The 24,178-nt window shown below is 46.3% G+C and overlaps 1 protein-coding gene across 1 annotated transcript in view; it reads left to right on the top strand.

Annotated features, from left to right (window-relative positions):
• Positions 1-24,178, top strand: part of LOC113409451 (dynein heavy chain 6, axonemal-like) — a 184,948-nt gene that overhangs the window by 55,094 nt on the left and 105,676 nt on the right. Inside the window, exons 31-39 of the mRNA XM_026663373.1 lie at positions 200-307; positions 1,963-2,518; positions 5,088-5,210; positions 5,745-5,927; positions 7,576-7,719; positions 11,138-11,359; positions 14,266-14,413; positions 17,682-17,839; positions 23,883-24,014. Coding sequence (XP_026519158.1) covers positions 200-307; positions 1,963-2,518; positions 5,088-5,210; positions 5,745-5,927; positions 7,576-7,719; positions 11,138-11,359; positions 14,266-14,413; positions 17,682-17,839; positions 23,883-24,014 — 1,774 coding nt within the window. The remainder of the gene's footprint in view (positions 1-199; positions 308-1,962; positions 2,519-5,087; positions 5,211-5,744; positions 5,928-7,575; positions 7,720-11,137; positions 11,360-14,265; positions 14,414-17,681; positions 17,840-23,882; positions 24,015-24,178) is intronic.

Genomic DNA, 24,178 nt, shown 5'->3' with positions numbered 1-24,178 from the left:
TCAGATATAATAAGTGGATTTTTGAGTTAACACAAAATTTTATCTCGACAGTGTAAGTGAAATGTACTAGAATTCTTAGAGAGTCATTTTATGAGAGGTTATTTACACAAGTTCACCTACAGTACCCTTGAATAATAGTTGGTATAAAAAGAGATTGAGTGAAACTGAGACATCTTGTTTGCTTTTTATTAAAATTCAGGTCACTAAAAAGAGAGAACCCAGATCTGAATGAGGAAGTGGTATTAATAAGGGCTTTACGAGATTCTAACCTACCGAAATTTCTTGCAGATGATGCTCTTCTGTTCAGGTAATTTTCTATAATACTAGTTTGTTTTCTTCATCTAGTCATATCACATTTATGTTGCCATAGTGAAGGAGAAGACCCAACTTTCTAAGTGTAGTTTAATTTGTATTTTAGGTGGAGAGACTGTTGCACTTAATGTCTAACACAGTGGTTCTCAACCTAGTTACTATTGTGTTATGTGAGCCACATCCACACAAGATACATCTACATCTACAAAAAAAAAGGCTTATTATTTGTTATAGGACAGCAATATGATTCAAATCAATACAGTACCTTTCATTTCAACACTGGCAAACGTCTACCAAGAGCATTTTTAATTAGCAAAATAAGTCAAAACATTAATTGTTAAAATGAATTAATTGATTGTAGGGGTGGCATGGGATGGTGTATTGCCACCCTGACTTCCACAATGCTGCTGGCAGCATGGCTGAGCACCTGGAGAGCACAGCTACAGAGCCTGCCTGCAAAGATGGGGAGCCCTGCCCGGTGCAGGGCACCCCTCCCAGCCAGGGACTGCCTGCCATACAGCCAGTCCCCAGCCAGGGACTGTTCCCCATGCACACAGCCCCCCCACTCCCTAGGGACTGCCCCCCAGCCCCTCCCAGAATGCCCCCCATCACCGAACCCCTGTGGGACTGTCCACCCCAGCATCCAGACCCCTGCCCCCCAACACTGGGCTGGCACATGTGCCTGCCCTGCAGAGACAAGGTGCCCTGTCCAGGACAGAATGCCCTCCCCCCAGGGATTTCCCCCTTCAGCATCCAGTCCCTCTCCATGTACCCAGCCCTCCCAAGGACTGCCCCACAACATCAACCTCCCCATCCAGGGACTGTGCCCCAGGATCTAGCCCCACATCCAGGGAATGCCCACAGCTACCAGTCCCCTCACTTAAAATCTGTCCCCCATGCACTGGATGCACCTCCTTCCCTAGCCCCCTGCACGCCTCCCCATGCCCCCTGCAGCCTAGGCCCCTGCACCCCCTTCCCCGTGCCTGCTGGTCTCCTACTTCAGCTGCACGGAGCTCAGGTGTGCAGTCCACCTGCCCGCCTGCCACTGCAGTCCTAGTGCTGGCAGCCTACTCCAGGTGCGGTCACTGGACCCATGATCCTGCAAGGTGAGGGTGGGGGCTGATGCTGGACCCGATCCTGTGCTACCCCATTTTTTCACACACACACGCCCGCTGGGTGTTTAAAGTTAGGCACCTAAATCCATATATTGGCACCTCAATAAAGCCCCAATTCAGGAAAGCACTTAAGCATGTGCCTAAGTGCTTTGCGTAAGAGAGGCCTGGTTTGTTTGTTATTTTTACATGTGCTGAGTACCTGGAGCTTCCATTGATACCAGTGGGGGCTGCAGGTTCTCAGCAACTCTGAAAATTAGGTCACTAGTTCAGGTACCTAAATATGGGTTTAAGTTCTTAACTGTAGGCAGCCACATTTGCAAATGTTGGTTTAGGTCCTGGAGCAGTCATTCTAGCACATTAGGTGATAGCTATATACAAGAGCTGTCCAAGTGAAAACAACAACAAACTAGAATGGATATGGAGTGCTTCAGTATGAAATGGATGTTTTAAAATATATAATCCATGTAATTTTTAATTAGTTTAATGTAATTAACAAAACGAAACAGTTGTTTTTTTTTCTTTTTGTCTCCGACAGTGGGATTATTTCTGATCTTTTCCCAGGAGTCATAATCCCAGAACATGACTATGGGATACTACAATCAACAATTATAGATGTCATGCTTTCAAAAGGATTGCAGCCTGAAGCAAGCATGGTTCATAAAGTCATACAGCTCTATGAAACCATGTTAGTAAGGCATGGTGTTATGCTTGTTGGGCCAACAGGAGGTGGAAAAACTACAGTTTACCAAATTCTGGCACAGACTTTAGGAGTTTTACATGAGGCTGGTGAGGAAAATCCTTTTTACCAGCCTGTCAAAACCTATATTCTGAACCCCAAATCAATTACAATGGGTGAATTGTATGGTGAAGTTAATAATTTAACTCTCGAGTGGAAAGATGGCTTGATGGGTCTTAGTGTTCGAGCAGCTGTTAATGACACCACTGAAGATCACAAGTGGATCATCAGTGACGGGCCAGTGGATGCACTGTGGATTGAAAACTTGAACACTGTTTTGGATGATAACAAGATGCTTTGCTTGGCAAACAGTGAAAGAATCAAACTCACGCCCTCCATCCATATGGTGTTTGAGGTACTGTAATTTCTTGGATTTTAATATTCATTATGATATTTCTGGTTTGCTTCGCTTAATTTACTATATTGTTATATTGATAAGATATATGATCTTCAGCTGAATTTATCATAGATAGATGATTAGGTTGGAAGAGACCTCAGGAGGTCATCTAGTCCAACCCCCTGCTTAAAGCAGGACCAACCCTAACTAAATCATCCCAGCCAGGGCTTTGTCAAACCAGGCCTTAAAAACCTCTAAGGAAGGAGATTCCACCACCTCCCTAGGTAACCCATTCCAGTGCTTCACCACCCTCCTAGTGAAATAGTTTTTCCTAATATCCAACCTAGACCTTCCCCACTGCAACTTGAAACCATTGCTCCTTGTTCTGTCATCTGCCAACACTGAGAACAGCCTAGCTCTGTCCTCTTTGGAACCCTCCTTCAGGTAGCTGAAGGCTGCTATCAAATCCCACCCTCACTCTTCTCTTCTGCAGACTAAACAAGCCCGGTTCCCTCAACCTCTACTCGTAAGTCATGTGTCCCAGCCCCCTGATAATTTTCGTTGCCCTCCGCTGGACTGTCTCCAATTTGTCCACATCCTTTCTATAGTGGGGGCGGCCAAAATTGTATGCAATACTCCAGATGTGGCCTCACCAGTGCTGAATAGACGGGAATAATCACTTCCCTTGATCTGCTGGCAATGCTCCTACTAATGCAGCCCAATATGCCATTAGCTTTCTTGGCAACAAGGGCATGCTGTTGACTCATATCCAGCTTCTCATTCACTGTAATCTCCAGGTCCTTTTCTGCAGAACTGCCGCTTAGCCAGTAGCAGTGCATGGGATTCTTCCATCCTAAGTGCAGGACTCTGCACTTGTCCTTGTTGAACCTCATCAGATTTCTTTTGGCCCAGTCCTCTGATTTGTCTAGGTCACTCTGGACCCTATCCCTACCCTCCAGTGTATCTACCGCTCCCACCAGCTTAGTGTCATCTGCGAATTTGCTGAGGGTGTAATCCAGCCCATCCTCCATTAATGAAGATGTTGAACAAAACCAGCCCCAGGACCGACCCTGGGGCACTCTGCTTGATACCGGCTGCCAACTAGACATTGAGCCATTGATCACTATCCATTGAGTCCGACAATCTAGCCATATCTGTCTGTTTGTAATTTTTGTCCTGGCCAGTCTCTATTTTTCTCTCTATGGAAGATGAGCATGGGGATTTCTCCGGAATGACTTCCCTTTCACATGTTAGCAATTCAGGGTCAAAGCCGAGCAGTCTTTGACATCAAGTAGTTACCTAGAAGCTAATATTAGATCTGAGTAACTCCTGTTATCTCATTTTATCTCTCCTGGTCACCTGCTCACACAATCTTATTTTTACCCAGAAACTAAGTTGCCTTTCTGAGAGAATAATATCATTCATAGATCATAAAAAGAGAGCTAGAAAGATTCCTAGCAGATTTCACTGTTTGGGAATTTTTTTTCTGATACCCTGTCAGGATTAAGTTTCACCTCATTACCTGATTACCCTCAACATTGTGCCACTCTAAGCAATTCTTTTCCCTCCTTTATGTTTAAACTGTCTGGTTCTTACATCCCACTTTGGTATCATTTAGCCAGTCTAGATATTTTAGGCCAGATTCATTCCTACTGTACTCCATTGGAATCAGTATTTAGTTGGATGATACATATGCTGCTGCAGCTATTCAGACAGCCATGAAAACGACTAACCAAAGTTAATCAAAGTGGAAAAGCCTCATTACTGTTGAAAATGCATGCATTTTGGTGGTTGAATCTGATCACTGACATGGTGATCTGGCTGATGTAACTGGGAAAATACTACAGATTATTAATGATGAGTATTGCATTGGGAGCCTAGCCATACTCAAAGTGTTCAAGGACTCTTATAGCTATGATTAAATAGAAATAACATCCGCTAAAGTTCTGGAAACAGTGAATTCTCCAAGCCAAGAGTGACCTGTAAGTATTCAAGAAATTGTGCATTAGCTTTCTCTCCAGTGTGGCCAAGGATTTGTGAGGTGTTCACGTTTCTAACTGTTCTAGAAAAGCTCTCTTGTGTAAAGAATAAATTAAAATGCAGTTATGAGTGCTCTCATGATTTATCATGTCAAAAACTTGATTCAGTTGCTATGTTAAATTGTTGACACCGTTTTTCCATGGTTTCTAAAACACTTCACTAGCAGACCTATTTATTGATGCTTAACTAATTTGTTTTTTGGTGTCACTGGTAAGTAAAGGTGTTCCCTGTGTGAATATGATAATAATTTACACACTGGTGGATAGTGATGAATCAGCATGCCAAAAAAAAAAAGAGAGAAATTCCTTTACCAGTTATGTATTTTTGTCTTCTGATCGGAAGGAGGAAATTGCAGACGGAGGGTGAAGATCAAGAAGCTAATGGGGAATAAAAATGACCACAGAATAAGGTGGTAGATTACAGTTCATACTTGAATGCCTGTCCACAAGTTAACTCAGGGTGAAGGGAATTGGAAATATACCTTCTCTGTTATGTGCATTTGAAATATACGGTATAATGTTTTACATGCAATATCCATACACTTCAGGTACAAGATCTGAAGGTTGCCTCACCTGCAACAGTTAGCCGATGTGGAATGGTATACATTGACCCCGATGAACTGAAGTGGGTCCCATATGTACAGACTTGGATGGCAGGTCTTCCAAATAAAGTAGGTGTCAGAAAAATTAGTTTTATGTACTGATGTCACACTTTCAAATCTCCCCCTGAAAGAACTTGTTAGCAACAGATATTTAATAAATATTAAGGATTTATATTTTTATTTATTTATTTTAATTAATTAAACAAAATTATTATTAATAGTAACATTTCAATAAACCAGTAATTATAATTAACTATAATAAAGTAGGAATCTAAATGTACAATATATATAAAAATATGCAGAACATGCATCTAAGTGTTTTTCCACTTCATGAAACAGTCCAGATTATTATTTGTCTTCAGTGGAATAAATCATGCGAATAAGGATTACTCACATGAGTCAGGACTGCAGGAACAGGCCTGTCAGCATAATCCTTCATTTGTATATCTATAATATATAAAAATGTGTTGTATGTGCATGTGCACAAAATTTATCAGTATATTCTGGATGTCAAGGATGCTGTACAGTTTCTTGTTATGATGTGTGCTTTGTTCAAAACCATTTTTAAAAAATTTATTCATAAAAATATTGTTTTCATTTTAGTTAAGTGAGGAAGCAAAACAGCATTTGTTTGATCTGTTTTGTCGCTATGTTGATGATGGTCTAAAGTTTGTCAATAAAAAGTGCTCACAAGCTATTCCACAAGTGAACATCAGTAAAGTTACTACGCTTTGTTGTTTACTGGAGTCTTTGCTGTTTGGAAAAGGAGGCCCTGATCTTAAAATGGTATAAGTATTTAACATACTAATATATAATACACTCAAGATATGTAGGAAACACTTACTTACAATTCTTATATAAAATTTAAATGTGGAATAATCACATTTTATGTTAAATAACTTTTTTGTTTTGTAGCTTGTGTTGTTTGATTTGAAATCATGAAATCTATTAATGATCTGAACTGACTGATATTCAGAAATGATAGTTTCTTTGTTTAGAAGAGCACTGGTACCTTTCTGTTCAGTGGGATGTTAGCTTTTAGGCCATCTGCAGCCCGCAAACCTTCCCAATGTGGCCCGCAGGTCGTCAGCAGTTTTGGGGCCTGGTCTCTCCCTTGGCCCCACATGCCGCCTCCGGGCGCTCCCCACCCCCAGGCGACTTACAATGGCTCGGGGTCCCGGCAGCGCAGCAGAGCTGAGCAGTGTCTGCCTGTTCGCTCCACGTGTCTGCTGGCCCCTCCCTGCGGCCCCAGGGCGGAGCAGGGCTGTGCCTCCGTGTGCTGCCCCCACCCCGAGTGCCCCTGCGGCCAATAGGAAGCTATGGGGGCAGTGCCTGGGGGCAGCAGCGCGCGGAGGCCCCGCAGCCAACCCCGCCTTGGAGCCCCAGGTAAGCACCGCACTCCCTGACCCCCTCCCAGAGCCTGCACCCCTACCCCCTTCCCACACCCCCGTCCTGCCCCTAAACTCCCTCCCAGAGCCTGCACCCCCTCCCCACACACACACCCCGTCCCCAAACTCCCTCCCAGAGCCTGCCCTCCTCCCCCTTCCCACACACCCCCTCCCGCCCCCAAACTCCCTCCCAGAGCCTGCACCCCCTCCCCCTTCCCACACACCCACACCCCAGCCCCCAAACTCCCTCCCAGAGCCTGCACCCACACCCACCCACACCCCAGCCCCCAAACTCCCTCCCAGAGCCTGCCCCCCATCCCCCTTCCCACACACCCCTTCCCGCACCCAAACTCCCTCCCAGAGCTGGCACCCCTCTCCCCTCCTCCCACCCAGAGCCTGCACCCAGCACCCAAACTCCATCCCAGAGCCTGCACCCCAATCTCCTATCCCAGATCTCCTCCCCCACCCAAACTCCCTCCCAGAGCCTAAGGCAGGTGGGGGGCGGAGTTTTGGGGGGTGCGTTCTGGGTGGCATGAGTAACATTATTGGCCCACTGGGAGCATTTGAGGACTGGCACTGGCCTAAGGTAAATTGAGTTTGAGACCCCTGTTTTAGACCATGTTGAAAAGTAGTTTTAACTTGAGTAAATTGGAATTTGCATTTAAAAATATATTTTAAAATAAAATACTATCAAAATACCTCTCTCCCTGTGGCCCTAGTCCCCTGTACCTCCTCCTTGTGCCCCCTGCGGCCCTAGGCCCCAGCACCCCTTTCCCGTGCCTGCTGGTCTCCTACCTCAGCTGCACAGAGCTCAGTTTGTAGACTTGTGAAGTGTGTTATTCAGAATGACCAGGCGGGCTCATAAATTGAACATTTTAAAACTCTATTGGCCCTTGGATTGAGAACATGCAGAGCTTACTCTCCACGAGTATTGTTGTTATTGAATACTAATTCAGCTTTCATGACAGCAGGACTTTTTTTAAGACACTGATGTAATGAAAAGTAATGTACAAAATATATGGATTAACTATCTTTCTTCTTTATAGGACCAATCAAAATTAAACACCATAGTCTGCCAGACTTTTGTTTTCTGCTATTTATGGTCACTGGGTGGAAATTTAACGGAAAACTACTGGGATATTTTTGATACGTTTGTGAGACAACAGTTCGAGGACAATCCTGAAGCCAAGGTAAAGAAACAAGTTGACTCACGGCATTTACAGTAGCTTCTATACATAAGGAGGCAGGGGGATAATGTAACAAGCGGAGGTAGCAGAAAGGATCTTTCCTTCTTAAACCTAAGGGTACGTCTATACTTACCTCCGGGTTCGGCGGCAAGCAATCGATCTTCTGGGATTGATTTATCACGTCTTGTCTAGACGCGATAAATCGATCCCGGAAGTGCTCGCCGTCGACACCAGTACTCCTGCTCCGCGAGAGGAGTACGCGGAGTCGACGGGGGAGCCTGCCTGCCGCGTGTAGACCCGCGGTAAGTACCTTGTAGTTTGAACTAAGGTACTTTGACTTCAGCTACGTTATTCACGTAGCTGAAGTTGCGTATCTTAGTTCGAACTGGGGGGTTAGTGTGGACCAGCCCTAAGTCCTAACCATTTGTGGTCATTAAAGATGCTGTGGTACTTTTTTTAAAGACCCAGGGCCTGATTCTTCATTGCTTTGTACTTTGTGTAGTCATTTACACTGATGCAAAGTGAGGACAAAGGTAGCATTTCACACCTGCTTTGCACTCACACTATACAGGTGTAAATCATGACAGGAGGGCTAGATTGGCAAAGAAACGTCGGCGTGGTGATGTTGGGTGTCACCCTGGTAACTGGGATTCACAAAGCCTGAGTTCGGCACCTAGGCTCCCTATGCAATGAATGGGAAGAGAGAGGCGCCTCTCCGTGGGATTCACTAAAGCCAGCGAGCTAGGCGGCTCCTTGCCTAAACCAGCCAGTGGAAGAGGCCAAGCTGAGAGGTGTGTGCTAAGCCCTGTCACTTTCTCTGCGATAGATGCCTATGTCCATGCTGCAGGGAGGTGCCTCCCTTTGTTGGGGCTTCTCGGCTGACAACCCTCTCTTGGCGTTAGGGGCCTACGTGGTTTTGGCAAGAGGCCGGTGGTGGGGGAGAAAAGGGGGGGGGGGAGGATTCTTCCATTGGTTTTCACAGTGGGGCAGCTTGAACAAAAGAGACTGAGGGAGCCTCACCTCAGAATACCCCCTAGCTCAGTGGCTAGGGCACTCACCTGAGAGTTGGCAGAGCCCCGTTCAAATCCCTTCTCCCTTCAGGCAGAATGGGGGTCTCCCACATCCCAGGTGAGTACCCTAACCACTGGACTAAAGGTTATGTGGGAGGTCATCCTCCTCCCCACTCCCACCCCTCCTGCCTTGTGTATGCTTCCTGATAGGAGCCCGATCTGGTAGGCAAGGTCTGAGCACACTTACTGGATTGGGCCAAGCAGGCAAATTAGATGGAGGAACACCTATCTTCCCCTGTTTCTTGCTCTGGGGACTTAGGTGTCTGGACACCTGGCATGGGGCTGCAGTGCGTATGCTCATAAGAACATAAGAACGGCCATACTGGGTCAGACCAATGGTTCATCTAGCCCAGTATCATGTTTTCCAACAGTGGCTAATGCCAGGTACCCCAGAGGGAATGAACAGAACAGGTGATCATCAAGTGATCCATCCCCTGTCGCCCATTCCCAGTTTCTGGCAAACAGAGGCTAGGGACACCATCCTTGCCCATCCTGGCTAATAGGTCCATCAATGGCTATCTTCCCTGAACTTATCTAGTTATTTTTTGAACCCTCTTATAGTCTTTGCCTTCACAACATACTCTGGCAGAGAGTTCCACAGGTTGACTGTGCGTTGAGTGAAAAAATACTTCGTTTTGTTTGTTTTAAACCTGATGCCTATTAATTTCATTTGGTGACCCCTAGTTCTTGTGTTATGAGAAGGAGTAAATAACACTCCTTATTTACTTTCTCCACACCAGTCATGATTTTATAGACCTCTATCATATCCCCCCTTAGTCGTCTATTTTCCAAGCTGAAAAGTCCCAATCTTATTAATATCTCCTCATACAGAAGCTGTTCCATACCCCTAATCATTTTTGTTGCCCTTTTCTGAACCTTTTCCAATTCCAATATATCTTTTTTGAGATGGGGCGACCACAGAAACATAGGTGCCTAGGGAACTTTTACTTCAAAAATTTAGGTTCTGGAGGGTTCAGGGGCAGCTGAGCAGGGGCTTTGTGAATCCCACTGGGGCCTGATCCTGGCAGGTAGGCACTTAAGGTGGCACCTAAGTGCCTAAGTTCTTTTGTGAATGGAGCCCAAGGTGCATGGCAATGGAGAATCATTAATCATAATGTCCTAAATTCCTCCGGCAGCTTCATTTTTCTTGTTTCTGTTTTGTTAGACAGCTGCCCCTTCCACTCTAGAAGTGGTGACATCCATGAGATACATGGTATTTTTCTGGATCCTGATCTCTCCCCTAGTCCAAGACAGTTGGGGTTCTACCTCTTCTCCAGGATATGCAGGAAGCAATTTAGGGCTTGTCTGTCTGGGGATATTAAGGAAAGTTAAGGCGAATCAACTAAAGATGTGAAGTGAATGTTCATAAATTCAAGTGTGTTAACCTCCACGTGGAGGCTCTTGTTCAGGAGTAAAGTTGTTTAGTTCACTCTAACTTAATTCTCCCAACTAAGGCCATTTTGCTTCTGAATGAGAGCAACCATACAGGGAGAGGGGTTAACATGCTTTAACTTATATGCATTGACTCCACAGCTTTAGTTGATTTGCCTTAACTTTTCTGAATGTCCCTATGTTGACATGCCCTTAGACTTCTCCATGAAGTCTCCAGGGTTTGGTCATCCCCCAAGCAATCCCTTTCCAAATGATTTCAGAGCCACTTTGGGGTCATTGTTGAGCAGTTCCCTTCTCATTCCGTCATTGGAGGAGATTTGAAAACAAACAAAACACAGGATTTTTCTGGGAATGGGTCCACTGGGCTAGCTCCTTGCCTACATTTCAACACTACCCAAAATGGTGGAGCTGGGGAAGCAGATGGTGAGATGGTGCTTCAGCTGTAAGGAGATCTTCTCAGGAGCCACAGAAGAGGAGCTCTGCCAGATTGATGCCAGTTCATGGAACTTTGCTCTGCTGAAGGAAGGGGTTCAGAGTGTGGGTGGTTTGTTGGCCTCTCTGCAGCACCCCCATCAGCTGACACTCCTCCACAGATATCTTCACAAAGGTGGGGCAGTCCTCAATGCCAGTGATCCAGCAAGCAAGGCTGCCTTTAATACTTAGTCATTCAATCAATCAAATACTCTTCAGTTTGGTGCCATTTTTGTATGGAACCAGATGGACATGGTGTCTGCATGCTATTCATTATAAAGAATTACTAAAATATTTAAATATAAGATTCTGCATTCAGTTTGGGCAATAGCCGAATAGAGAACAGCATGGAAAAGATGGAAATTCATTTACCGGTTTACTACATGTCACTGCAGAATGCAGAGATGTAAAGACATTTGAATTTTAAGATATAATCTTTTTATTATTAGTATTATGAAGTACTGTTTAGGATTATTTTGTCCTTCTAGCTTCCAACCTCTGGAGATCTGTGGAGTGTTTACATGGATTTTGATATTAGGCGACTGGATCTCTGGGAGAGGATTATACCTACATTCAAGTACAGCAGAGAAGTGCCATTTTTTGAAATGCTTGTTCCAACCACGGACACTGTGCGTTATGGCTACCTGATGGAAAAATTGTTAGCCGTCAGACATTCTGTATTGCTCACAGGAATTACTGGGGTCGGCAAGGTAAGAATCCTTTGGATAGCAGTAGGGTCACTTGATTAACACTGGAGAGTCACACACTTGGTTGCTTATGAGCTGTAGAATCATAGAATATCAGGGTTGGAAGGGACCTCAGGAGGTCATCTAGTCCAACCCCCTGCTCAAAGCAGGACCTAATCCCAACTAAATCATCCCAGCCAGGGCTTTGTCAAGCCTGACCTTAAAAACCTCTAAGGAAGGAGATTCCACCACCTCCCTAGGTAACCCATTCCAGTGCTTCACCACCCTCCTAGTGAAAAAGTTTTTCCTAATATCCAACCTAAAATCCAACCTGTACACCCTGCCAGACCCCCACCCCCACTCCAGCAGGATCCCTCAACTCTCTCCCTTCACCCCCAACCCTGGTCAGAGGGTTTCACCCACCGAGTTGGGTGAAAATTGGAAAATTCTGGTGTCCACTAAAATCAAACTTTTCCAGTTTTCAGATTGTCAGGTTATCCCCCAAATCAGTAGGGGTCTGACCAGAGTGGGGGTGGGGTGCAAGAGGCCCAGTTGGAGAGAGCCTGACAGGAGCAGGAGCAAGAGGTCCGGCTGGGTGGTCAGGGTGGGGTGACCAGAATGGGGAGAGGAATCTGCCCTCACTCTCACCCTAACCTTGAGGTGGCTGCCTTACCCCTGTATCCACTGCTCCTTTCCCACAGGCCTCTGTAAGATCACTATCTGCACCCCTGTATCCAGGCCTCTCTGAGGTCACTGTCTGATGGGCCAAATGGTGATTTTAGTGGAAATCAGGCATTTCACCAAAATCAGTAGGGCCCTGCCTGTTGATGCCTAGAATCTTCCCTGAAGTTCTAGAATTGATCTGAAGTGGTTTTCAAAAGTTGTGGCATTACAGACAGACAGAGAAAGGGCACCGAGTTGAGTGTAGGGCCTACCTTCACTCAGCCAATCAAAGGAATTACATTTAGTATTAATTAAGACAGAGCTGTTAGGGGATTGCATTTGGGGATGTGGGCAGGGGCACTTCTGAGGGAAAGGGACAACTGGGATACGGGTTTGGGGATTCCTGAGGTTAGGGGGAGAGGTGGTTGGGCAGCTGATTGGTGGGTGGATTCCTAAGATGCAGAAGCTAAGTGATTGCTTTACTATCAGTCTTCACCACAGAAGATGTTGGGGAGATACCGATCCCAGAACTACTCTTTTCCGGTAACACTGATAATGCACTATTAAAGATTCAGAAATCTAAAGAAAAGGGGCTGGAACAAACAGATACATTAAAAAGCAAAAAGTCACCTGGTCCAGGTGGTTTTTACACAAGAGTTCTGAAGAAATTTAAGAAAAAACTGGTTGAGCAGCTAGCTAAAATATGAAATGTCCCATTAAAATCTGCTGCCGTGCTGGATGATTGGAGGGTAGCAACTGTTGTATCTATATTTTTTAAAAGGTGCTTGGGATGATCCAGGGAACCGCAGACCACTAACCTTTACTTTTATATCTGGTACATTGTTTAAAACAGTAATTACAAACAGAATTATGACATATTTAGGAAATCATAATATGATAGTGTCTAATCAGCAAGGTTTCTGCAAAGGAAAATTGAGTCTCACTGATCTGCTAGAATTCTCCGAAAGTGCCAAAAAACAGTGGATAAAGGAGAACTAGTTGACATAATTTATTTGGTCTTTGACTAAGTCCCACAGAAGAAGTTGCTAAAGAAAATAAGCAGTCAGGGTTTGAGAGTCGAAGTATTGTCATGGATCAGAAACTTGCTACGAGACAGAGACCAAAGAGTGGAAATAAATGGGCAATTTTTGTCATAGCAAAGGGTTAACATCAGGGTGCTTCAAGGTTCCATATTAGGTCCTGTGTTGTTTAATACCTGGTGAAAAGTTAGGTGTCCAGCTTTGCAGGTGATGCAGAATTATTTAGATTAGTCAGAACTAGAGAAGACTAAGGAACTTCATGGGACCTGACCCAGCTCAGTGAATAGGCGACATGATGGCAGATGAAATTCAGTGTTGACAAATGCAAAATAATGCTCAGTGGAGGGAATAATTTGAACTACCTCTACACCTTGCTGGCTTCTAAATTAACAAACAGTTTAGGTTGGGGCCTTGGCATCATTGCATACAGCTCAATGAAGAGCTCTGCTCAGTGTGCAGTAGCAGTCAGAAAAGCAAACACGATGTTAGGATCCACAAGAAGGGAAAATGGAAACTAATAAAAATAAAAGCTAAACTCTAACTATTGAGAGTTAGAGGGAAACTTTACCTGCAGGCAAGTTATCATATAACTGCATACTGCAGCACATACTTTCCCTGAAGCAGCTAGTACTGACCACCGTCAGAGATGGGATACTAAAGTAGAGGGATGATGGAGCCTGGTCCAATCTAGTATGGTGATTCCTTTGTGCCTAAGCAACAGCCAGGCAGGGGGGAGGGATAGCTCAGTGGTTTGAGCATTGGCCTGCTAAACCCAGGGTTGTAAGTTCAATCCTTGAGGGGGATCACTTAGGGATCTGGGGCAAAATCAGTACTCAGTCCTGCTAGTGAAGGCAGGGGGCTGGACTCAATGACCTTTCAGGCTCTCTTCCAGTTCTATGAGATAGGTAGGGGTGTGTGTGTGTGTGTGTGTGTGTGTGTGTGTATATATATATATATATAAACAGTGTAGGACAGAGCAATGGCTCCTGTACTCCCATAGCTCAAGGACAGATTTCAGGAGTACTCACTATGGAGCTAAAGGGGAGGCTGAGAGTGGACATAGGATCTGGCCCACTGTTCTACTCATTTGATTAATTTCATTATATTATTTGTTGTAGGACTGTGCAATTTACCAAAGTGATTGCATAATAGAACCATAAAGAGTGTGTGTGTGTATGCAACTTTGTGTATAATGAAGTTACTATTACTTATTTTTTGTAATTAAAGTCTGTAGTTGCAAGGGGATTGCTAAACCGAATACAAGAAGAAGCAGGCTATGTTCCTGTTTACCTAAACTTCTCTGCTCAGACGTCATCTGCTAGAACACAAGAGATTATCGAGTCCAAATTAGAAAAGAAAAGAAAAAATATTTTAGGTAATGATTTTTAATTATCTATTTGCTTATCTTAATTGCAGTAATGTAAAAATGTGTGTATGGTATTTTAGTTCAAAGTATGATGTTTCTGAGGGCTAACTTCAAGGAAAACTTATTGTTATATTGGAATACAAGTAAAGCTTCAGTTCTATCATTAAACGATGTAGTTCTTGCAGTCTTACACTCGAGGGCAGTATTGGAGTACAAAAGCTTTAAAATCTGTTAACAGCTATTATAATATTAAGTAGTGTGAAAAGTTGTCATATATAATGATTTATGAGGGGATTCTTGAATGATCATAGAATATCAGGGTTGGAAGGGACCTCAGGAGGTCATCTAGTCCAACCCCCTGCTCAGAGCAGGACCAATTCCCAACTAAATCATCCCAGCCAGGGCTTTGTCAAGCCTGACCTTAAAAACCTCTAAGGAAGGAGATTCTACCACCTCCCTTGGTAACCCATTCCAGTGCTTCACCACCCTCCTAGTGAAAAAGTTTTTCCTAATATCCAACCTAAACCTCCCCATATTTACATTTTCCACACTAAAAACATCCTTTATCAGAGTTAAGTTTGCTCAAGTGTATTTCAACAACATCCACACCAACCTCAGTTCACACCTTTTCCGACCTCACAATTATAAACTCTTTCACTAAACACAATTATAGACTCTTTCACTCTGCAGCAAATTTCCTTTCAGTTTTAAGATGTAACCACCCACAGTGCAAACATCCCCTTCTTTGTAATTATACTCACATGCAAAATCTGAACTTCGGATAGATTAAGATACAATGTTTACTGCCAAATCTACAATGTATTATTTGTACATGAACATGAAAAAGTATGCCGTCAGAGATCGGGTTATGTGTTTGAGTGTGATTATGGGGAATATGATGTGTACATTGTGGATTCTTAAATGTAAATAAAATACATGAATATTAAAATTATTTCAGTGTAGAATAGAGTTAGAGGAGTAGGGGGAGGAAGGAGACCATGGAAGTAGGGAGCTGGGCATGCATTGAGAGCCATGGAACTGGTCTAGATAGAGAAGTTGGGATGAGTGTGCAGAAGAGGCTAGGGAGTGCCCAGGCCTGATCCTGAACCCCCTTGGCCCACACACCAATGTCCCTGCAATATGATAATTAAGGCTACAATTATGATAATTAAGGCTACAATTTTGGCACGGTTATTTTTAGTAAAGTCATGGACAGGTCACGGGCAATAAACAAAATAAACAAAAATTCATGGAGCCCATGATCTGTCCATGACTTTACTAAAATAACCAGGGGACAGGGCTAGGTAGAGGGGAGGAATGGAGTCCCATGGGGTGGATGGGGGACGGACTGACAGGCCGATCCCTCTGCCATGGCAGGGGGTAGAGCCATGGGGGGCACACATCCCCCGCTCTGGAGATGACCACAGCTGCAGGACAGGGGTGCGCGGCCCCAGCAGCAGGGGGGAGGAGGGTGTACGGCCCTGGGAAGCTGCGAGGGGGGCACACAGCCTCTGCTGCAGCCCCCGGTGGAAGCCGCGGGACTCGGGCTTGAAGTGGGGGCCACAGCCATGGCTCTGGAGCTGGCCACAGCCGATGGGGGGGGGGGGGGGGGGGGGGGGGGGGGGGGGGGGGGAGAGGACTGTGCACGGCCCTGGGACGGCACAAGGGGGGTGCATGGCCCCTGTTGCAGCCCAGGCCATGAGGCAGGGCCGCAGGGCCTGGCTACAACCCCTGCCGCAGGGCAGGGGCTGCAGGGTCCTGGTTCCAGCCCCAGTTGCAGGGCAGGGGTGCACAGTGCCGCCTCCAGCCCTGGCTTCAGCCCCTGACAGCCGAAGAAGTCAGGGAGGTCCGGTAAAGTCACAGAATCCGTGACTGCTATGACCTCCGTGACTAAATTGTCATGATAATCCTTGGCTGTTGGAATGTCAGTCTGATAGATTCCCCCCGGCAAACTGCAAAAGGTTTTTCAGAGAGATGAGCTGGCTCCCTAGTGGAGCTGCAGGTTCTACTTCTCAAGCAACTTTCTCGGCAGCTCTCTCCCTTTCCCTACCCCCATCATGTCCATGATGTGTAATATGGGTTAAGACATGGTGGCAGTAGACAGGGAGGATGGGAGTCATGTAGCCAATGCTGCCTCAGAAGCAGAGCTTGTAGCTCCACTACAAGGACAGATTCTCTATCTGGCCCGTATCCAGTGGATCACCAGACTGCAGACCCGGTCTAATGGATCTGGTTTGGTATGTCAGCCTGGGACTTCCAGTGTGGAATGTTTTCATGTTCAAGACAGTCTGCGGGGCAAGGACGGCACAGTGGCATCTAGGGTGAGGAGCTACCAAGGGATGAAGCCTTGGAACCGGGGGAAACATGGCAGTGAGCTGTGGAGGCAATGTGTGGGGAAATAAATCCTCCATGAAGATGCAATGCTTCATTGGTCTTCATGGCAAAATATTAAACAGGTTTGTGATGAAGAAGCCCAATAACTGTATTTTGAGTTTTCCCAATAAATTACCCTGTGTTGGGCATCTTTTTAGGCTCACGTCCTGTTTGAAATTTGGTATTTTTGATATTGCTATATTCTAGGGACCCCAAAAAACGGTTAAGGTCTCTGGAAAAATTTCCAACAGGAGTGATTTAATGTCTTGCAAAGTTCTACAAAGAAGGCTCTAAAGAGTGTGACAAGTACCTAGAAAAATGAAAGTGTGTTCTCCTTCTTGAAATAGACCATGTTTAAGAATGATTTCTATGAGCAGTTTAGGAATTCACAAAACAATTTAAGTGGGAAACTCAATGCAGCCTTAACTGTGGAGCTGCTAAGGCACATCCATAATGTCTTCTCAGCATTTTGGAGCAAGTCTCGCAGCCCGGGTCAACAGACTTGGGCTGGTGGGGCTCACGCTAGTGCTCTAAAAGTGGCTGTAGAGTCGGCACTTTTAAGTTGTGCCTGGTACAGCTGTGCTGCTGTCGCACTTACTGAAGACGCTACCTATGCCAATGGGAGAGCTTCTCTCGTTGGCGTAGGTATTCCACCTCCCTGCGAGGCAGTAGCTGTGTCGAGGGGAGAAGCCCTCCTGGCTACATAGCGCTGTCTACACCACGCATCGTTCAGTATAACTAAGTCAGGGGTGTGAGCGACACAGTTATACTGCCGCAAATTTGTAGTGTAGACCGCGGCTCAGTGTAAATAGCCTAAGGCTTTATTTTTGTACCTGGAATTTTTATTTCATAAGTGGAAATGACCAGCACTGATTTGTCTGCCTTTTATATTTTTATTTCTTAGGAGCACCAGGAAACAAAAGAGTTGTTATTTTTGTGGATGATCTAAACATGCCTAAATTGGATCGGTATGGTTCTCAGCCTCCGATTGAGCTACTTCGGCAGTACCAAGATTTTGGAGGATTCTATGACAGAGAGAAACTATTTTGGAAAGAAATACAGGTCATCCCAGCTTTTAGATTATCTAACTATGCTGTAAATTTGATAAAGTTAATTGTATTCTTTGTGTATGGTTAATATGCTCTAACTCTGCATTGCTTCTAAACATCACTTAGATTTTTTAAAGTACCTTTGTATTCAGACTCCAAAGTTTTGAGCTGTGTGTGTGTGTGTGTGTGTGTGTGTGTGTGTAATCCTCCAGAACACTTCCATTTTCATCCCTCTGCATTGCCTACCATTTAGCCCCGTTTAGCATTAACACCACGTCTGTCCAAGGAGGACACATTTCCCTCTGAAGCCTGTTATCACTGCTCCTTGAGGCAATAACATGAGAACAGTGTGAAGTACGTGCTGCCCCTGTAGCTTTCAAGCTTCTATCAGTCCAGGGAATGAGGGCCTGAGATTTTCTTCTAACAACCCTTGAAGGTGTTTGCATAGGTGTCAGTTTCTGGATTTAGCCCCTCTATCCGAATAGTGACTCTGATATTAGCCAGTAAGGCCTGGGCTACACTAGCGGGGGGGAGAGGGGGGTTCGAACTAAGATACGCAACTTCAGCTATGCTATTCGCGTAGTTGAAGTCGAAGTATCTTAGTTCGACTTACCCGGCCGTCCTCACGGCGGCGAGTTGACTGGCGCAGCTCCCCCGTCGACTCCGCTTACTCCTCCTGCCGAGGTGGAGTAAGAGCGTCGATTAGCGGATCGATTTATCGCGTCCAGACAAGATGCGATAAATCGATCCCCGATACATCGAACACTACCCGCAGATCCGGCGGGTAGTATAGACGTACCCTAAGTCTTTCTTCTTTCCTTCCTCGCAATATAGTGTACATTCCTCTGCCTTCAGCCACAAGCCAAGAATTTGATGAGAGAGAATTCCATTCCTCAGCAGCCAGAAGTTGATGGTTGGACCTAGGGTTGTTTTTGCAATTGTCTTTTGATATGCCTAAACTCCAAATAGACTGAAGAAGGGACTGTCAAAAAGAAGTGTTAAAACAGATGTTATTTTAACTTTTTGTGTCAAACACTGTTTTCAAAAGATGAAGAGGCAGATTGCTGAGCTGAGAAGCTACAAAGGTGTCTGCAGCGTCCTGATTCTGGGGCCTTGTCTACAATGGCCCTGGTTCCGGTGTAGAGTGGAGTAGTCTCAGGGCTGCTGTACTCTATTCTGATTGGCTTTTCCCTCAAGAGACTGTCCACCATAGAAGTGCTCTATGGCCATACCCCCCTACACCTGGCATGTCCCTACATGGTGTGGTCTAGAATTGGCTAGACTGGCTCTACACCTCCTCGGCTGTCAGGGCAGGTATTTAGCACTTTACTGAGGCTTCAGCAGTGCAAAGGGTCCATATCACAGGCTCTAGTAACATGTTATAAGTAGAGCTGTGCAAAGCGCAACTGCTTTGATTTGCACAGTGTTTGGCAAATCTTATCAGCAAATGTAGTTTGCAAGGATTTTCTTCCGATGTTGTATGCTGCCCTGTGTTAAGTCGCATGAGCGACCTTACCTATGGCTTTTCTGCCTCTTGAGTGCTTTCACTTTGCAAGTTTAATGATGTTTTATTTTTCTGTTTGGAATACAATATACTATACTCTTCTGCAGAGTATTTTATTCAAAGATGGCTCCATGTCTAGTTGGCAGCCGGTTTCAAGCGGAGTGCCCCAAGGGTCGGTCCTGGGGCCGGTTTTGTTTAATATCTTTATTAATGATCTGTAGGATGGTATGGACTGCACTCTCAGCAAGTTTGCAGATGACACTAAACTAGGAGGCGTGGTAGATACACTAGAGGGTAGGGATCGGATACAGAGGGACCTAGACAAATTAGAGGATTGGGCCAAAAAAAACCTGATGAGGTTCAACAAGGATAAGTGCAGAGTCCTGCACTTAGGACGGAAGAATCCCATGCACTGCTACAGACTAGGGACCGAATGGCTAGGTAGCAGTTCTGCAGAAAAGGACCTAGGGGTCACAGTGGACGAGAAGCTGGATATGAGTCAACAGTGTGCTCTTGTTGCCAAGAAGGCTAACGGCATTTTGGGCTGTATAAGTAGGGGCATTGCCAGCAGATCGAGGAACGTGATCGTTCCCCTTTATTCAACATTGGTGAGGCCTCATCTGGAATACTGTGTCCAGTTTTGGGCCCCACACTACAAGAAGGATGTGGAAAAATTGGAAAGAGTCCAGCGGAGGGCAACAAAAATGATTAGGGGTCTGGAGCACATGACTTATGAGGAGAGGCTGAGGGAACTGGGATTGTTTAGTCTCCAGAAGAGAAGAATGAGGGGGGATTTGATAGCAGCCTTCAACTACCTGAAGGGAGGTTCCAAAGAGGATGGAGCTCGGCTGTTCTCAGTGGTGGCAGATGACAGAACAAGGAGCAATGGTCTCAAGTTGCAGTGGGGGAGGTCCAGGTTGGATATTAAGAAACACTATTTCACTAGGAGGGTGGTGAAGCACTGGAATGCGTTACCTAGGGAGGTGGTGGAGTCTCCTTCCTTGGAGGTTTTTAAGGCCCGGCTTGACAAAGCCCTGGCTGGGATGATTTAGTTGGGAATTGGTCCTGCTTTGAGCAGGGGGTTGGACTAGATGACCTCTTGAGGTCCCTTCCAACCCTGATATTCTATGATTCTATGATCTCGTAGCATTTTACAAGTGAAATGAATTAATTAATCCTCACAATACGTCTGTTGATAAATATTGTTATTGCCACTTTAGATAAGGGAAAACAGAGGAACTCAAAGGTTAAGTGATTTCCCTCTTGCTCCACAGTGAGTTAAGGGCAAGGCTGGAACTAGAATGTAGAAGTCCTGATTTCCAGCTTTTCCCCTTAAGCATAAAGTTATGTTCCATGTCTAATGAAGGAGTGAAGTTTGAAATTCATTTTGAGATATAAAGAGAACCTTATAATTCTTCAAGTGGCTAATCAGGTATCTCTGTTGTTCTCCCCTCCCCATCTCTTGCTTTTCGTAAAATATACTATTCAGTTTGTCTCTGCCTGTGCAGCTACCCACTTCTAGAGTTCATAGAATCATAGAATATTAGGGTTGGAAGAGACCTCAGGAGATCATCTAGTCCAACCCCTGCTCAAAGCAGGACCAACACCAACTAAATCATCCCAGTCAGGGCTTTGTCAAGCCGGGCCTTAAAACCTCTAAGGAAGGAGATTCCACCACCTCCCTAGGTAACCCATTCCAGTGCTTCACCACCCTACTAGTGAAATAGTTTTTCCTAATATCCAACCTAGACCTCCCGCACTGCAACTTGGGACCATTGCTTCTTATTCTGTCATCTGCCACCACTGAGAACAGCTGAGCTCCATCCTCTTTGGAACCCCCCTTCAGGTAGTTGAAGGCTGCTATCAAATCCCCCCTCACTCTTCTCTTCTGCAGACTAAATAACCCCAGTTCCCTCAGCCTCTCCTCATAAGTCATGTGCCCCAGCCCCCTAATCATTTTCCTTGCCCTCCGCTGGACTCTCTCCAATTTATCCACATCCCTTCTGTGGTGGGGGGAACAAAACTGGACGCAATACTCCAGGTGTGGCCTAATCAGTGCCGAATACAGGGGAATAATCACTTCCCTCGATCTACTGGCAATGCTCCTACTAATACAGCCCAGAATGCCATTGGCCTTCTTGGCAACAAGGGCACACTGCTGACTCATATCCAGCTTCTCATCCACTGTAACCCCCAGGTCCTTTTCTGCAGAAGTTCTACTCTTAGTTTAGTAACTGAGTCATCATTTGAAACCCAGTGTTTGTGCAGATTATCAAAGCATTTCAGAGCAGATTGGACTGTTAAGAAAAATCAGCTAAGACTTTTATGCCATTTTTGACCAGTATATAGACTGAAGTCAAGTGTACAGTTTGATGATTGACTGAATTCCTTCAGATGTCACAGTCCCACCACCCAACATATGTACTGTTCATAGGATAGCAGCAGAAGGTTAGGTTGCACAGAGTGATTTTGAAACTGGGCAACCTTTTACTGTCATTCAGAAAGAAATTTCCTTTCTTCTCACAATGTATAGCTTCTGCCACAGGATTTCAAGTTTAAGCTGTAGTAATGTGGTAGACCTACATACTATATAGGGGGAAAGTATGGAATTTAGCCACGACCCCCCTCCCCATGTTGAGTAGGGTTCTTAGGTGTCCGGTTTTCAACCAGAACGCCAGGTCAAAAAGGGACCCTGGTGACTCCAGTCAGCACTGCTGACCGGGCCGTTAAAAGTCCAGTCAGTGGTGCAACAGGGCTAAGGCAGGCTCCCTGCGGCTCTTGGAAGCAGTGACATGTCCCCCCCTCCAGCTCCCAGGCATAGGGGCAGCCAGGGGTCTCTGTGTGCTACCCAAGCGCCAGCGCCGCAGCTCCCATTGGTCGGGAACCGTGGCCAATGGGAGCTGTGGGGGCGGCACCTGTGCACGGGGCAGCGCACAGAGCCACCTGGCTGTGCCTCCACGTAGGACCCGGAGGGGGGACATGCTGCTGCTTCCGGGAGCTGCCTGAGGTAGGCACTGCCAGGAGCCTGCACCCCTGACCCCCTCCCGCGCCCCATCCACCTGCCCTAGCCCTGATACCCCCTCGGTCCCAGCCCGGAGCCCCCTCCCACATCCCAAACCCCTTATCCCCAACCCCACCCCAGAGCCCGCACCTCCAGCTGGAGCCCTCACCCCCCCCATGCCCCAACCCCTTTTCCCAGCCCTGATCCCCTTCCCGCCTTCCAAACCCCTCGGTCCCAGCCCAGAGCCCGCTCCTGCACTCCAAATCCATCATCCCCAGCCCCACACCAGAGCCTGCACCCCAGCCAGAGCCCTCAACCCCCTGCCCCAGCCCGGAGCCCCCCTCCTGCACCCTGAACCCCTCATTTCTGGCTCCACTCTGGAACCCACATCCCCAGCCCAGAGCCCGTATCCCCTCCCACATCCCAACCCCCTGCCTCAGCCTGGAACCCCCTCCCAGACTCCAAACCCCTCGGCTCAAACTCCCAGCCTGGAGCCCCCTCCTGCACTGCAAACCCCTCATCCCCGCCTCAACCCAGAGCCCGCACCCCCAGCTGGAGCCCTCACCCCCTCCCGCATCTCAACCCACTGCCTCAGCCCGGAGCCCCTTCCCACACCCCTGGCCGGAGCCCTCACCCCGCCCAACTCTCTGAGCCAGCCTGGTGCAAATGAGCAAGTGAGTGAGGGTGGGAGAGCGAGCGACAGAGGGAGAGGGGGATTGAGTGAGTGTGGGGTGGGGCCTTGGGAAGGGGCAGGACCTTGGAGGAGGGACGGAACAGGGGGTGGGGCAAGGGTGTTTGGTTTTGTGCGAGTAGGAAGTTGACAACCCTAGTTGACTGAGTGTGGATCTGTGACACCCTGAGGGAGCATCAGGAAATATCCTGCCACAGAATGCCTCCCAGAGCTCCCTGGGTATGCTGTGGGGAGCATGGTCTACTCTAGCCTTTAAGTGGCTACAGCATCCCTCACTTTGCTGCCAGCCATGGCTCTGCCTCCTCTCCAGCCTTCTCCACCCCTTTTTCGGTCCATCGCTCCCAGGAGAGAGCAACACAGTAGCAACCCCGTGCTCTCCTGAGTGCAGGAGCTGCAATTTTGCATGGGCCTCATATGGGCCATGCTATAGGAAGGGAGGTTCCTTATTTTCCCCTGCCCTGCGACTGTGTGGTCAGTTGGGGGCAATCAAAATTTAGCCCACAGTGAGAACGCTATAGGATGGGGGACTCAACTACTCTAGTTAATTTCACTCTTATGTGTGACTGTGTGAGACAAAATATGGGCACTGGGGAGAGTGGGGAAAGAGGAGTAATGAGCTGGTCAGCACTGACCATGTCTATTCTGGGACGTGCTATTGTGCTTGAAGGACTTTCATAAATGAATTATTTTGAATACCAGTTTAAAAAAAAAAGTGGGGATGGGGGGAAAATCACATTTGCTTTGCCAGTAGCTTGCTAAAGATATGGGCACTAAATGTATAAGCAACAGTGTCTGCATGATTAAACAAATTACTGAGTATTCTGTTTGACGCAAATTGTGCCTGAATTTCCCCTCTCTAGGATGTAACAATTGCATCAGCTTGTGCACCCCCAGGCGGTGGTCGCAATCCAGTAACTCCGCGTTTCATAAGACACTTTGCCATGCTGTGCCTTCCAACACCCTCGGAGCACAGCCTTAAACAAATTTTTCAGGTCAGTAGCAACTTCTGCTTGGCCCTAAGGGATCGAAAACATATTCATCTGTGTATTCGGTCATACCGCAATGTGGTCCTATCGTTAGACAAGAATATGTGTCACGTTGGAACTTTGGCAAATTCTTAAGGTGAATTGAAATTTGTTTTTGTAGACTGAGGCCA

The sequence above is a fragment of the Terrapene carolina genome, unplaced genomic scaffold (assembly GCF_002925995.2).
Source record: "Terrapene carolina triunguis isolate 2854851 unplaced genomic scaffold, T_m_triunguis-2.0 Scaffold33392, whole genome shotgun sequence".
NCBI lineage: Eukaryota > Metazoa > Chordata > Testudines > Emydidae > Terrapene > Terrapene triunguis.
This window is presented reverse-complemented; position numbering and strand designations above follow the sequence as displayed.